Raw genomic sequence first — 16,378 nt, 5'->3', positions numbered from 1 at the left:
TTTGAAGGAAGAATTGAATCAGCCTGTTGAACTCAACCAGTCTGGGAGCTTGGACAGTGCTGTAACACAGGCTGTGAGAACTTTGCGGTGTGCCTGATGAAGGTGCTGAGCCTGCAGGCTCTGGAGAGAGGAAGAGAGCAGCCAGCAGCTCTGCAGGTACAAATAAGGGTGACAGAGGCAGCATAGCTGCAGGAATGGACAACTAAGAGAACTGGATTCCCCATCTTCTGAGGTTTCTAAGGCAAGCCCAGATATACCTCAATCTAATGTATAATGGTGCAATTCTATAGCTGGCGTCCCAGAGGTGGTCAGATTGATCTGTCCAATGGTTTCTATCAGTCCTAAAACCTACGAGTTGCTATCTTCTAGATGGCAAGCTCATTTCCATTGTGACATCTCCAGGCATTATATTGTGTCAGTGACTTTAAAATAAAAGTCTCTGGTAAATAGCCAGAGCCACCACTGGATGGATCATTTTGCAATGCAATATTAGGGCACATGAAGCTTTTCTCTTGATAGCATGGCAACTTTGTTGTTGTTCAGAGGTTACCACGAAAATCAGAGCAACAGAACATTTCATGACCCAAGTGAGCCCAATTCTGCATTGAAGAGAAAGACTTCTGGTTACTCTCATGGTACCTGTAGCAGTTTCCTACTCCCATAGTTGGACCCAAAACTGAGTGAAGCTTTGTGCGTCGCTACGCTTCTGGTATAATCATATCCCAAGCTCAACCTCTGAATATCTTTACTTTGCCATTGTTTTATTCTTCTCAACACCATCTTGCCCAGGATTTTATATTTATTATGCAATTAAAAAAAAAAAAAAAAGTAGTAATAGCACACTAAAATGCTTGATAGCACATTTAAGAGGATATTCAAATTTCCAGCATTGTCACTGTAAGGAATCATTCCCTACTTCCCCGAGTGCAGAATGACCCAACACAAACTGTCCTTTTCTACGAGTTTGAAGTAAAGTCAATACGATGGCAGGAGAAATTCTGCTATTAGCTGAAGGACTGATGCCTCAGGGATTTTTGCTCAGCTGGGCTAGATTCAGGATCCTGTTCAACGTTCCTATAGTTTTACTCTGGAGCCCTCTAGTCCGAAAGCACCCTACAACACTGAGCAATCCAACTACAATTCTCCTAACTACCCCTAACTAAAAAATACAAGTTTGCTGAAGTTGAGTAACGGGGTGAACACAACAGCTGCTGAAGAAAACCGAGCAACATGTAGGGGAGTTTGATGCTGAGAACACAGGCACCCAAAGCAACTGCAAAGCAGAACAATTTGACAGAACACGAACTGTGGAAGGAAGATAGGTGTTAGCTGACAAAAGCTGGGGCCAACTTACAGGACACGTAGGTTTTTGAGTCCCTTGAAGGCACCTTCTGCAATATGATTGATGGAATTGTGGCTCAGTCGTAATATGTGCAGCCCCCCGAGGTCTGCTAAGCTTCCCTCATCCAGCCTGGTTAGGTTGTTATAAGAGAGTATTCTGAGGAAAAAAAAAAACCAACACAACAACCCTTGTCAATCCAACCAGTATTCTCCAAACTCCTCTGTGCCAACCAGTTCCTGCCTCCCACAACCATCTTACGAGAAGCGATGTGTACTGGGCGGATACAGCCTTGATTAGGAAATAAAGACTGCAGTCTGCAAATATTCCCACAAGATTCCCATGGGGCAGCCTGGATGACCATAAGAGAACAGGAGGCATTTGGTACCCAGTTACAGGGAAGGCTTCTGTACAGGCAACAGAGAGAGGCTCCTCCAGCAGTGAATGAGAGCAATAAACTAATACACACACTATCAATTATTGGCAAGGAGAAGCTATTCTTTCTCCATGGCCTGTACAGCTAGGTTAGGGCCTAGGCACACCACCCTTCCTCAGCCCCCAGATGTACAGTTAACACTCAGGTAGGAGTCCTGGTTGTGTTCAATCCTCCCTCCCATTTGGACTACCCTTTGCAGCTTACAGGGAAAAGCAGTCCCCTCTTTCCCCACACCCTGCAAGGTGGAGAGTGACGTCAAACAGATGGATTTTGAAGTGCACACGTGCTCTTGGCAGGGTCCAAACTTCTGTATTCAGGAGGTGTCTTATCATTCTGCACTTGTGCACAGCAAGCCCCAGGCGTCTGGGTGTGGGTGTCTTCACAGCCTACTCCACCCCAGTTGAGAGCCAAAAGCATTTCACCACAAGGCAATTGAATGCTTCCTTTCATGCACAGGAAGGAGGTATCTGCTGTAAACCAGCCGCCTTCCCTCCCACCCCCCTTTGTCAAGGAGTGTACAGTCTGCTTGAAATCTTCTGCACTTACAAGTGACTAATACTGGAGGATTGTTTTTTTCCTAGTTTTCTATCTACCTCTTCCCCTTGCCTGTATTATCTCCCGTTTTGAGATTTTTTTTTTTTTTAAGTGCTACTCCTGTTGCAGTTTGGAAGCTGGTAGGAAGAAAGCTGTTTTTCTCTCCCAGCCAGGGTGCAGATCAGGCTTCTGAGCCTTTGGGCAGGGCATGGGAAGCTACAAGCCACTGCAGACACCTCTCACAATATGCAACCACCTTCTACACAAGCAGTAAAGCCGCAGAGTTACTGACGTTGAAGGCCAGCTTGGTTCGTCAAATGAGGGACCTCCTGGTGTAGCAGCAGGCAGTCACTGGCCAGTGATCTTCAGCCCAGAGAATCCACCCACAGCTCCCCACTGCAAGTATATTCCTCCTGATCTCTGGATGTCACTGCAGCTGGGTCAGCCCTGCAGCGCTACTGGCAGGTGAGCGTGACCGGCAATAGCCTCAACTTTAAGTTGCCTGCACACTGATACATTGGGTATAAAAAGTGGCTACTCACATTTTCTCAAGCTTATCAAAATGTGAGGGTTTGGGCTGCTAAAGTTTTCAAAAAGTGGAGTTATACAGCTTTAAACAAGCACCAAAATCCTTCATTACAGAGAAAACAAGAAAAAAAAAAAAATCTGAGTTCCAAACCTCCAAATTCCTCTTCTAGTACTGCCTGTTAATAAGGCTGCTTAAAAATGCGTCTAGGGCTTGCATGAAAGTCACTGCAAAGCCAAAACCTAAGTCAAACTAGACACATACTGCAAAGTACGGAGAGTGTCATTTACTTGGCAAACCAGCTGTCGATCTTTTAGCTGTGTGAGTGGGCAGAGGGCAAGCTTTGGAAAAAATTCAGCGAAGATTAATGAGTTTGAAGAAGGTATGGGACAACATAGCTTCATTCCTAAAGAAGCTGTAGTGCTAGTTATGAAGAACTGGCATCCGGTCAAAATTATGTCCTCACCTGCGATTAAAGAATTTGGCTTTTAAAAAAAAAAAAAAAAAAACCAAAGCGTTCAAAAGTAACCCTAAACCTGTTGAGAAAAAAAAATATTTCCTTTTGATTCTACACAGAAGAGTTCCTGCCACAACTGGTGAAGGCATGTTCCCCTCCGTTCGTCCTGATATCACCTCAAGATGGACAGACAGCAGCAGTCTTTAGAGAGCTCTCTCAATAGCTGCAACCAGATGGAAGGTTTCAGGAGCTAACGCACCTGGCAGCAGCTTCCTTTGATGCGAAGGGCTCTGCTTCCTGCCAGTGGGACAGGCCAGTTTGCACAACACTGTGTTGCCCTCCTCAGCAGTTTGGATTATCTGGGTTGAGATAAGTCAGCAGGTCTCTGCTACTTCCCCTACCTTCTCATCTCTCTAGCAGTGAGAAATCAGTGGAACAAACAAGTGGAAATGTTTGTCCACACAGCCCTTTTGGCCTGGTGAGGAAATGGGAGAGCGGACACAGAGTGGCATGCCAAAAGTGATACATGAGGGGGTTAACTGGAAAACTGTTGTGCAGCTGGGGCCCCTGCTGCCAGGTACATCTAATACATTTCATACCTACTGACCAAACCATAGGCAAAAAGTGAAAAGACAGACCTAGCAGCCAAGTCATCATTTACCTCTGATGAAATCCTGTGCTCTCACTGTGGATTTTTCCATGATGTTGATGCCCTAGCACCTGACTGGTGAATACAATCAGCCCTTTCTCATGCCCATAACAAGGCAAGAGCTCTCTTTCCTTGTTAGCTTTTACATCAGACCAGAGCCCTGGGGTCACGTTTTCTCCCAACAACTGAAGGAGAGACAACTCATCCTTCAGATGACCACCTCCTCCCTTCGCACAGATAAGCAGGGGTCTGGCCACCTTCTTTCCTTGGGTCAAGGATTTTGAAATTCAGTCCCTGTACAACCAGAGACAGTCCCTGTACAACCAGAGACAGTGTTTTCTGATAACCGAAACCCAGTAGATTTAGCAATAGGGGAGTCAAGCAAGGACCCTTTAATAAGGAATGAAACGTACACATTCAAAGAAGTGCATAGAGGCAGTCGAGATATATCTAGTGCTTCCTTTCCTCACCCTTCAATTTCAGAGCAGACCTCTCCTACAAGTACTCTTTGGCTGTGGGAATTTCAGTTAGGAGTATCTGATGGCTCCCTGCAGGAGCCTTACCCTAAAGGCAACACCTGCAAGAGCTTGTAATATTTTGCAGAGGTGTGTGCTAACACCCACATAATCGCCTTCCGAATCTCAGCTAATGTCGTCTCTGGCCCCGTGCTCTAGCACAATCCTGTTTGTCAGGCCAAGCATGTCCCAGTGGCTCCTACCACCGCACACGACCAGGCATTTTCCAAATCTACCCCATTCTGCACCAGAGTGAGTCCTGCACTGGGTTTCTGCAGTTACTGTCTCTAAGCCAGGACAGCTCACCACCACCACTACTTGTCGGCAAGAGATCCCAGTCCATACCCAACAAATAAAGGACTCAACATGATGTGCAACCTCCCGTCTAAACCTTGAGGGTTCACAAAGAGTGTCAGGTAGAAGAGACAAGGATAGTTCTCCCTAAAAGTGTTCTGACATTAGCTCTCCAAGATGCAGGTGGGGCTTAGCCATCCAATCTGAACCCAGGCTGAAATAAAGCTTCAACACAGGCACCAGATACTGGGTCCCTGAGAGCAGGAAGCTCCCTAAGCTGTGCTACTAACACAGTGTAGTGATCCGAATTTGGTAATTCCAGTGGCCCAACTATGAGTGCCCTAGGAAGGCAGGCTCCCCTTTCCTGATGGATCAGATTTAAACAGACCACGGGGCGAAGCACAGTGCCAATTCTGATCTGTTGCCTTGAAGATTTCTCCATTGACACTGCCTTAATCTAGTAAAATATCACTTGAGAATCTGCACGTGAAGGAACTGTAGCTGTTTACAGCACTGTGCCAAGGAAGGGAGCCCTTTAGGCACAGGCAGTTTCACAGCAATTTGAAAAATTAGGTAATTAAACAATCACATATGTATTTAACTAAAACCAAAAATAAAATGTTTCCTTGTGCCCCCCAAAATAATCCACATCTGAATGAATAATTTGGGATCAACAGAAGATCACAGCTGGTCATTGGCTAACACATTAATTCTACAGCTTCTAACCTTAAAGGAATGGCATGTGTCATGTCCACCTATCTCTGAAACCACATCCCAAAAGACCAGGGACTCACAGCTGGGTAGGCAGATACCGACCATTAGTTTGAGTCCGGAGTGAGGCCTCTGAAAGCAGGAAGCTGCTTTACCGTACAGCTTTTTGGTGGATATGAGAATCCCTAACAAAGTTTAACAAGAGATTTCTGAGCACCAAGCAGAATGAATTACAGTTACGCTAACCACATGTGTCAAGTTCTCCAAAGAAAAAAGTGATTCTTTCCACAGTCCCACCGAGGGGATGACAGCTACTTCTGTAAATACTGCAAGCATCCATGTGTGTCCCTTCAAAAAGGCATTAAGCAGTGCCACAGACCCAAAACTCACCCTTGTGGGGCTGTCCTTAGCAGCAAGGCTTTCTTTCGTTTGTCAGAGAGACTGTATTCACAGCTGGAAATCTCAGGAGAGCAAAGTCAATGTATTTACTTTTAAAGAAGGGTAAAGTATAAACAGGAGAAATAAGGAGAACTGCCTTTAAAGGGCCAAATCTCTGCTGGTTAAAAACATGATTGTTCTTTGTAAATACAGAAGGTAAAGCAAAGCTTCCTTCAGGCTGTACAGTCATTATATGGCAAGCCATGCACGTCTGGTAACTAGCTCTCTAAAAAGTGTTGGCAAGCCGCAGATCACTAACTCTCCAGGTCTTTTGGCACTGTATACTTTTAGTGGGTTCTAGTCTCTGTTTCTGGTGTAAACGTATTTTAGTCAGGTGCTCTGGAGGTCATAACATCATGAATAACAAGGGCATCAATTAGAAGGCTGCAGTTCCTGCATTTCTACAGATTGATACAGCAGGAGCTATAAGCTATGTGACTGGGAAAAATCCTTACTCCCCTTTCCTGCCAACATTACATTAGCATCAAACCCTGCCCAGCCAACCACAACAGAAACCAACTCACAGCTCATGCAGTTTCTGACAGAAGCTCCAGCCATCGGGATTGATGCGGGATATGGAGTTGTTACTGAGGTGAAGTTGGTGCAGAGATGAAAGGCCATAGAGCGAGCCACTGTTTACTTCTGTCAGGCTGTTATACTCCAGGTGGCTGCGGAGAAAAATCAGAAGGAATTGACAGGTAAGCAGCACTGGTCAAATGCTGAAGGATTTCCAACAAGGATTGGGATTTTAGCCATTCCTACACACCCTTCTACATACCCATGTGGATACGTGCATGTGAGGGCATTTCTTGTGCAAGCGAAGGATAGAAATTCAAGGACAACACAAAGAAAATGAATGAGCTGTGACTGCAGAGGTATGCTCCACTGCAAGTAAACTGGGCTTAAAGCATCCCATTCAAGTTTGTATTTGCAGAGTCTCAGCTGTGTGACAGCAGCATCCAGAAACATGCTGCCTTGGTCACTTATGACCTTGCAAACACACTTGAAAGCCAATCGTGTTGGAAGTTTCAAGCATTTCTCTGCAATGACTTTCAATTTGCTCTCTCGCATGGAAAGAACACATCACTGAGATAGGCCAGCTTGGTTTCTAGGTATCCCAAGAGACAGAATGATCAGGACTGCAACAGAGTTTCCATGTATCAGTCAAAACAAATTTGCAGAAGCCGTAGGAGCTTTTATTTAAAGACCAACTGAGATCTTTCTGAACATTCAAATCATCAAACTTTCAAATTAATACCACCACAGCTTGAAAAACAGAACTTTTTATTGAATATCTGGTAAAGCAATGAGCTTTTAGTAAACTGTGGGTCAACTAAAGAGAAGCTGCTGTAGCATGGGAGAGCTCTGTGCTTGCAGGACAGAGAAAGAAACACAAGGACTGGCAGAGCTACCCACAGGTCTCTGATGGGAGTCCTTGCTAAAATGCAGAGAAGGACACAATAGCAGGTGATGCTTCGGCTGCTTAAGGGAAAAGAGCCCATCTCTCCAACTTACAGAACTTGCATCTTGGCTAGACCCCAGAAAGCCCCATCAGTCAATTTGCTTATGTTGTTGCGCTGGAGTTTCAGGACTTCCAAGCTGTCCAGTCCCTGGAACGTCAGGCCTTCAATCAGGCGGATGCGATTCCGGTTCAGCTCCCTAAAATCACCAAGGCCATACAAGTTTATTAAATCCCAGTCCTTTCTCACGAAATCATCTGTGCAGCGTACAATGGGGACAGCAATGCCAACAACTCTTCTGTCAATGGTTCCCAGGAGAGCACAGAAACGCACGGGAAACTTTCAATCCCACAGCTAGCTAGGGAAGTCAGCTGGGTGTGATCGCTTAAATAAACTCACCCAGGGACAGACTTTTGCTACAGAGAAATAACAGAGACAGTGCAGCAATTCCTCTTCATTCCTACTCTCTCTGCATTTCTTTTAAGCCATTTATCCTTTTCATCAATTTTCATGTCACCCCTCAAGCAGAGACACCATTTGAACAAATACAGTTAAACATCAGCATTATTTCCCTTAAGACCCATTGTTTTTACAGGACTTGTAATTGCCCAGTAAAAATGTGCTCTGAAACAAGCGGGTGCCGTAAGACCTATGAGCCCAAGAGGAAAGTTAATGGTTAAGTTTGGCAGGAAAGCTTTCAGTTGCCCTGACAAATTTCACATTTTTTCCTATTATAGGAAACCAATAACAAGTGAAACAAGTTGTTTCCAATAACAAGGCAGTCTTAGTATTTTGGGTATACAAAGATCTCTAACTTGGTTTATTAAAGTTTTCTTTTTTTCTTCCCTTGGGTGGGGAGACACTCTTAAATTTTGGTAATACCTTTTTTCTGAATAGCACTATGAACATCATCACAGCATGCTTTACCAACCCATATCAAAGAGTCTTACGGATTGCTAGACCCAGACATACCAGGTAAAAACCCAGTTCCATAAAGTCAGTGGAAAACTTCATTGACACAATGCACTAAAGCTGAAGAGCTTTTAAAATGGATACCTTTCTGCACCCACGAGACTATTGTAAGGGTAGTTCCCTATACTGTGTTTGTGTTGAAGAAAGTGGTGGAGGTTGCAACATCAGAAGTTGTTTTGGAAAAGATGAGGAAGCCGTAGAAATTTTAAGCTTACTTTTTAATTGCCTAAAAAAGCCAGTGTTGAACTTGCACTCAAGTTGAGTGTAATTAAAGTCAAGTAAGCAGTTAAAAAGTTTGCAGGCCTAAAGACTCTTACCTTACTGCACTTCCTAGGCTATTAGTGAAGTACGCTTTGCCAGAAAAAGAACTGTACAAATTCTACAACACACTGACTCTGTATAACTTGCAATTCATTCATGTTTATATTTAGGTTTAAACAACCAGCCGTGAGACTGTCTTTAAGACTACCAATTACTCCAAGTTTCAGTGAAAACTGCATTCCTAAACAGATTGAGTTGACCCTCATTGTTATTCATTTTGCACATAATGCAGACAAACACAGTGGATTACAAGCTCTCAGTCAATGGACAGTAACTTCCAACTGAGAGGCAGCAGACTTTTAAGAAGCATATGCTATTGTGTCACACTGTTCAATCCCAAATCGGCTATAAATCCTACAGGTATGCAAGCACAAATGCACACCCATTCCTTAGAGGCATATTGGCTTAAGGATTTGTCTCTCAATCAAGAGGTTGCCATTTAGAGGTGTGAGTTCCAACAGCTTTTGTGGACTTTATGTTAACAGACAGAGGTTGATCTTTTGCCTATCAAATTTGATGGAAAGACTGCAACAGGCCTCAGGTTGGGCCCATTTCTCCAACTGCAGCAGAAGGGAAAAGCTAAACCATTAGTGCTACTATTTTACACATAAAGCATATTTATCGCTGCAGATGTCTAAGTGTCCCCATGCACCTCCTGCCATATGGACCACAGGCAGGACAACAACAAAGTGTGTGTTAAGTCATCTTGAGTGCTATTTTCTCTGCCCAAATATCACCTCACAGTTTAACAACATTCCATCATTACTTTTTTATGACCACATAAAGATAGCTGTGTGGTCCTGAAAGCCTAACATGGTAGCTGAGCTCTGTCACTCGCAATAGAAACATCTTCCAAACCTCTCTTGCGCCACAGACGCCAGCAGCTTTTAAGAGAATGGATTTGTCTTACGCTGTCAAGTGCAGAAGATGCTGATGTCTGCTGCAGCATCCCTCCCTCCCTCCCCACCCGATTAAAAGAATGGCCTGAAAAGCCAATAGCTACAAGATAAAAGGGACCCCCTCCCAACACGTTTTACTAGGTGCTGGCAGAGGACTACTGCATAGTGTGTTCTAAGTGTTATAGATAGCAGGTGAAGAAGGGTGAAATTTGGTGTGTTTATCCTCAGGGACATTTTGTCTCCATAAAGCGTGGCTGAGCTTAATTAAAGTGCACATTTCTACTCACAGTTGCGTTAGCCTTGGTAGCCTGAACGCCTTGACAGGAAGCTGAGTGATCCTGTTTTTACTCAGACGAAGTGTTAGCAGGGACCGTGACAGACTATCAAAAGCACCAGGCTCCAGGGTGCTGATTCTGTTGCTCCCCAGGTAGCTGCAATAAATCACAGCAGAAAAATGAACAGTTCTATCAGAAATCTCCTTTTATCAGCATTTGGTTGGTCTCCAGACAGGCTGGTGAAATTACAGAGGTAGCTTCAAATCAGCTGGATTTCTGGCTGCACAAAGAGCTCGGTACCTTTCCCAAAGCCATGCGATGAACGTGGAGAAGTGCTGCGCACTTCCCAAGAGCTCCTTGATACCTTCCTACTTCAGAGCAAGGCAATCAGGAGTGGAAGCCAGCAACTGGAGAATATTCCAGTGCAGCATGACTCTATTCATTCTCCAGTTTTCCCTCAGCATCTGTCCCAGGGCTCTTTCTTACCTGGACCCTAGTCTTAGCTGCAGAGGCTGTTTTTACAGGATAACAGGCAAGCATCAGTCACAACACCACTCTCTTATATCCTCTTACAACCAGAGGCAGAAATTTTCATGCAAACTTTAATGCAAGCAGATTATCTCTCTGCACCTCTTGAAAGGTACTGAAAACACATCCCAGTTTGGAGGGTGTTACTCTGCTTAACCCCTGGTTTTCTTCAAATAACCAATGAGAGATTTCCATTCTTAACATTCAGTAGCCATTTTAACAACGAAATAGTCATTCCCCCTCCCCTCTTCCAGATGCACATGGGCTGATCTGGGAAACAGCATATATGCTTTCCACTGGGAAGAGACACAGACAGTTCTTGTGGCTTCTAGGTTTCCAGTTGTAAAGACACCCATACCTGAAGGATGCAGAATACCTTTTCTCTGTTGCAATGTTCCCATGCAACACAATTAATAATAATCTGCATTAAAGATCAGAGCTCAAAAAATAAGCTGAGAGTAGGGACAATGTGCTGCTTTCTAATTCTCCCCTGCACTTAAAATCCTGACGAATAACCCCATACTTTGTATGTTCATTCCTTCTCCATTTTTTAAAGAAGGCTTGAGGCCCTTTTCTCTGCTGTGGTAACTCAACAAAAGCTGTTCCCAACAAGAAAAACTCACAGCTCCTTTATGTGAAGTCCCTGCGGAAAGCAGCCGTTTCGGATTTCCGTGATGTCATTGAAACTCAGGTCCAACGTTTCCAGGGTAACGTAGGGCTTCAGTTGACTCGCTTCAATGCTGTGGATCCTGTTGTGATGCCTGAAACAGTCAGCAGGAGAAATGGATACAATTTAGTTCTCTTAAAAGAACAGACAGAATACCTGAGGCCACAGCAGACCCACAGGCTGGCCCCTGAGTTCACACACTCAGACTTAGGGTGCTTCTTCAACAGCTGTCCAAGGAGAAGCCCACACCAGAGAGATCTTCCCTAATCCCTATGCTGTTCTTAAGGCTGGAGAGACAAGCTCAAAGATACCTGAAAGCTTCCAGACACTTTTTCTGGTATGGTACAAGACTTTTCCCTTCTACAGGACTAGTGACTCCATTCATCAGTTTTTCTTCCATTAATTTGGGCTCGGCTTCCTACAAGCCTGCACTTCCAGAATGGATTTGTTACACGCAAGGACTGCAGGGATGGATTTTAACCCCACAGGCAAGGAGTGCTGATCAATGGTTTAAGCAACCTGCCAATGTTTTACACAGAGGATGGGATTTTCAGAGCAGGAAACAGAGAAGTAAATACAATCTCAGCAAAAGTTACAAAACATTGTTTCCTTAATTCCTAAGGATTCTTCTGAAAACTTCCAGCTTTGGACTACGCTACTATGATTTGCAATGCACAGAAACACTGTAAGAGGGCTTGCGAACGTTCTAGCAAATGTCTCCTGACGTTTTGCTACCTTTGTCCTGCTGTGTAATTAGGACAACTCTGCAGTGCCAGTGCTCTGCCCAACCACCAAGTGCAGGATCAGAGCCTGCAACCATCGCCTGTGTTTGCTGTCTTACCAGTACCAGCCTGATGGATTCAATCTAATGTTTTTTCTTTAGAGAAAGTACTACAAACTGTCTTCAGGATTTCTGCAGCCATCAAACAGTTAAATACCTCTAAGACCTCATCTGTACTGAACAAGATCTAACTAAAAATCCCGCCCCCCCCTCCCCTCCCCTTTCCTCTTTCTCCTTTCAGGCCTGAATCAATAGAACAGTAACCAATTAAAAAAATACATTGCGCATTAGTCACAAGAAGTAGAGCACATCCCTGATGTGAATTTAGACCAGTCACTGATATTACTGGCAAGGCTGCAAAGTGAAGCACTCCAGAGACGCTCAGCAGACACTTGAGAACTTGCTGAATAATAAGAGATAGCAGAGAGGATTCAGACAAGTACTGTGCCTTAATCCGTCGGGCTACCCACGGAGTAACCAGAAGAGGAGACAGCAGCCAGTGAAAGCACTCTTGAAGGCAAACCAGGGTGTCCCAGCTCTCCTGACAAAGCATAAGCTCTTTGAAACAAAAAAATGACCACAGCCGTCCAGGCACTGAAGACCATGCCAGTCTTCTCCAGCCTCAGCCCCCCATTTCAGGCTCTTCGAGGGGCTCAGACAAGCCCCTTTCAAAGAAAACCTCTCCCCCCAAAAGAAAATACCAATAGCACATGGCAAGGGACCTGCTCCCCACACTGTGATCTGCTCCTTTACTCTCCCCGTTATTAAAACCAGATTGTTTCACCACCACATTTGCTGGTGTCTGCAACAGGAAGAGGGTAAAAACTGCATCCACAGAACCATTTGCTTTTGGGAGACTCACCCTTTAAACAGCCAGCACATGCCCCTTGCTTAAACTGGGGAAACATTTGCAGAAATGCTGCTTTAACTGAAGAGTTTAAATGCTGCTTAATTAATTCAGTGCAGCCTCACAAATGATTAAGGATAAATTTTACACCACTATAGCAATGCGCTGCTAATGTGGTGCAAAAAGGCATCAGGAAAAATCAAAGTCATTAACTTATATCCCCAAACTGGTTATTCCATGGGTTACACACACACAGGTCTCTGCAACCACAAACTGTATAAATGGCAACAATATGGCTACTATCCAAATGACTGATATTCATTTACAGCTAGGAATAGAGACAGAATTTTCACATCCATGGCACATGGGGGAACAGAGCTCCAGTGAATTTATACTATAGTGAGACTGTAATACTGGAAAATTCACTATACCCAGAATTTTGTGACCTCCATATATTGAACACACGGGTGAGGGGGATTTTCTTCCTCAAGGAATAGTTTCTTTTGCAAGGAACTCAGTTAGTAGAATCAGCATGTTCAAAAATTCCCATCTTTTTTCCTACTCCTCAGAAGAGAGTCCATTAAATGTGTATGTGATCCTGATCCAGGAAAGTACCTCAACAGAGACATACGTGAAAGCAAACCCAAGCATGTTTTCTGGAACTCTGCTGAAGCAGGGGCTGTGAGTTCAATTCTGATCTCATCTAGGCCGTGGTGGCTGAGATAAATCTGGCCATAAATTAACAGGAAATGAAGGCTTGTACAAATGAACGTGAAGAAACTATAAATTACCTGACAATCCCTGTGCAGAGCAGCTAAGTCTGCAAGGGAGTGAGAGCACAGAGTGAGTTGGACATTAGGTGTTCTTCAGAAGCCAATGTTGTTTTTCTGGAGTATTAATATTTTGGTTGCTTTAGTTGCTCAACGTATATATATCCAATCTGCCCGCCTGCCAGATCTCCCAGCCCATCCCAGAGGAAAGACTTTAAGAAGGGAAGAAAAGGACAGGAAGGAACTATTTTGTTTGAGCCATGTTCGCAGTTTCCAGGTGACTTCTGTCCATTTGCTTCTTGCTTTTCACGGGCTACAGCTGGCAGATCAGATGGATGCATTATTTCACCCAGGAAAAAAACCAGGCTCCTTTCTCTCCCTCTCTCTGTCTCCTTCAAACATGGGCTGACTCCAAATGTAACTCTCAGCTCCAAACACCATTCCCAGCCAGTCCCAGCTGGGGAATGTCAGACAGTTTGCTGCAAAGCACTGCACCCTCTCAAAGCACTGCACTTCAAACAAAACCAACCCGACTGACTTTTCCTATACACAGCATGTGATATGAATGCAACATCATCCAAACCTTTTACTAGCTTGATTACATTTTATTTTTCATTCTTTCAGCAAAAGCTGAAATGTATTTAACCCTTTCTATTATTACTTGGATCCTTTCAGCTCATCTGCCTTTGCTCCCGATCTCATTGCAAGGGTGTTTTACAGAGAAAAAGAGCAGTGACATTACAACTTCGCCTCTCCCCTTTTGCAGTGACTGGAAAAAGGCTGGATTTTTCCCAACTAGCTCCTTAGTTTACACTTCTTGGCTTGTTAGCTTCAAAGGCGACAGATCAGATTTTAGTACCAATTGCCGAAAGCAGGCTTTAAAGCACAAATTCTCAGTGCTTCCACAACCAATTTGCCTCCAGGTGTCTTTTCCTCTCCCCACTCCTTAGGTATCACAGCCTGGAAACAGCTTTCCCCATCTCACTTCAGCCAATGTTACCTCAAGAGTATACGATGACAGGGCTTTAATATGAGATTGAGCAATTAGAGCCTAGAGCTGCAGCCAAGTCTCTTAGTTTCTATTCCCAGCTCTGGCACCGACTCATCTGCCTTGGGCAAGTTTCTTAACCCCTCTCTACCTCTGTTTTACCAACGTGTATGGGAATGTACTACTGGACCAGGGTGATGCAGAACTGCCTTCACTAAGGACCAAGAATTTGGAGTGAAAACAGCCCAAATGGAAAAAAAAAATAATAAAATCACAGGAACTAAGGAGCCCATCCAAGTCCATTTGGGCTTGCTCATGAATACAGGAGGATCTGGCTAAAACAGTTGAACTTCCCAGCTCATACCCAACCTCATTCACGGAGACCCCTCACTTGCAGCTAGCACAGATCTTGAACTGTAACATCTTAGTGCCGAACTAAGGTAACTTAAAGTCAGCAATGGATAACTTCTGCACTGCGAGCAGTACACCCAGGGCACTTGTTCAGGAACTGCTTCGCCCTCAGGTCAGCACTAGCTACAGCTGCTAGTGGGGAGAGGAGAGCTGGGGGAACTACTCTCCAGCAACCCGCCTGCACCCCCAGTCAACACCCCAAGTTACCGTGGCCTCTTAGCCCTTGAATAGACCCCTCAGGATTACAGGAGATTTGGATTAAACTCAACCAGCTCTTTGCTGAACTAAGCCCACGAGGACCACATCAGGAAGCGAACCTGCGCTCTGCGTTCCTCTAGGCTGCTGCGAGACAGAAAAACAAGCAAAATGTTCCAGCAAAGCCAAAGTGTGTTTGGGTTTGCTCTAAGTCGGGAGGGAGCCGAAAGGGGTGGCAGGAAAACAACAGGTGGTGCAAAGTCAAAAGCTTGCAGCATTTCCAGGAATCTCAGCTTATATTTTAGAGGTAAAGTTACACTCTAATCCCGGTGGGTTTCCTCATCCGAAGCATCTTTGCAAATATTTATTTGATAAACAGGCTGCGAAACATTTTCCACTAGACCTAATAGAAGAAGAATTCACCTTCCTCTTTGCAGCAAGCCTATCCTTTGGAGAACACTAATCAGTTTAATTTAGACCATGGCTTCAAACTACTTGTGTGAAATCGATGCAGAGAACAGTGCAAACACGCTCCTTTGTTGTTCGGGCCACATTCGCTTCCCCTCAGCAGCTGCCCATTAGAAAGCTGACAGCGGAAAATCAAAGCAAGCAGCCCCTCAGATGGGAATGTACAAGGGGCTTTGGTCAGGCTGATTTAAAGACAATCAGCACAAAACCTCCTGGTTTAGACAAAGCTTGAATTAAGGCTGCCTTGGCTGCTGGGAGTCTGCAGCGCAAGTGTTTGGTGTGAAGCGAGGTTAAAGGCAGGGAGAAGTCACATGCGTGGCCTTCATGTCGTGTCAGCTTACAGAGCTGGCTGGGCTCATGAAAAAAAAAGAAGCAAGCCATAATACAGCAAACCTATTAAACCAACACCTGTTATAGGCATCAAAAATAAAATCAAGCTTCAAAAGAGAGGCTCTGCACCTCGGGTAGGGCACTAATAATATGCGAACACATTTTTAAAATTAGCATATGAGGGAGATCACAAGACTAGAAGCAGGGAGATTAGAAAGTTCAGGGTTTGGTTAATATTTCCATACTGGGAAAGTACTGAAGAAACCAAATGCTAGAGCCAGAGTTATGGGGTTTGCTACCAAAGGCCAGGCAAGGTTTGGTGCCGGAGACAGGCCTGGCAAAGAGAGCAAGATCAAAGGCACCGTAACAGGAGAGGGATCACATACACCGTGACTAACCGATGCCTGGAACTACCTGCCCTCCTCCTCCTCCACCTTCTCAATTCAGAGAAGATGGAGATTTAATATTGATCCTCCTAGAAACATCAGAAAAGATTCAAAATGTGGGTTCCTACACTCTCACCTTAGATGATCTGCCATCTGATTTCAGCCCATCACTCACTACACA

The 16,378-nt window shown here is 44.5% G+C and overlaps 1 protein-coding gene across 1 annotated transcript in view; it reads right to left on the bottom strand.

The window, feature by feature from the left end:
* The window catches only part of LRIG1 (leucine rich repeats and immunoglobulin like domains 1), a 94,811-nt gene that overhangs the window by 22,912 nt on the left and 55,521 nt on the right, over positions 1–16,378 (bottom strand). The window contains exons 4-8 of the mRNA XM_009648323.2: positions 10,978–11,115; positions 9,839–9,982; positions 7,415–7,558; positions 6,424–6,567; positions 1,355–1,498 (exon numbers count right to left, since the gene is read on the bottom strand). Of these exons, the coding sequence (XP_009646618.1) occupies positions 1,355–1,498; positions 6,424–6,567; positions 7,415–7,558; positions 9,839–9,982; positions 10,978–11,115 (714 nt within the window). The remainder of the gene's footprint in view (positions 1–1,354; positions 1,499–6,423; positions 6,568–7,414; positions 7,559–9,838; positions 9,983–10,977; positions 11,116–16,378) is intronic.

Source organism: Egretta garzetta, unplaced genomic scaffold (genome assembly GCF_000687185.1).
Source record: "Egretta garzetta isolate BGI_Z169 unplaced genomic scaffold, ASM68718v1 scaffold91, whole genome shotgun sequence".
Classification (NCBI taxonomy): domain Eukaryota; kingdom Metazoa; phylum Chordata; class Aves; order Pelecaniformes; family Ardeidae; genus Egretta; species Egretta garzetta.
This window is presented reverse-complemented; position numbering and strand designations above follow the sequence as displayed.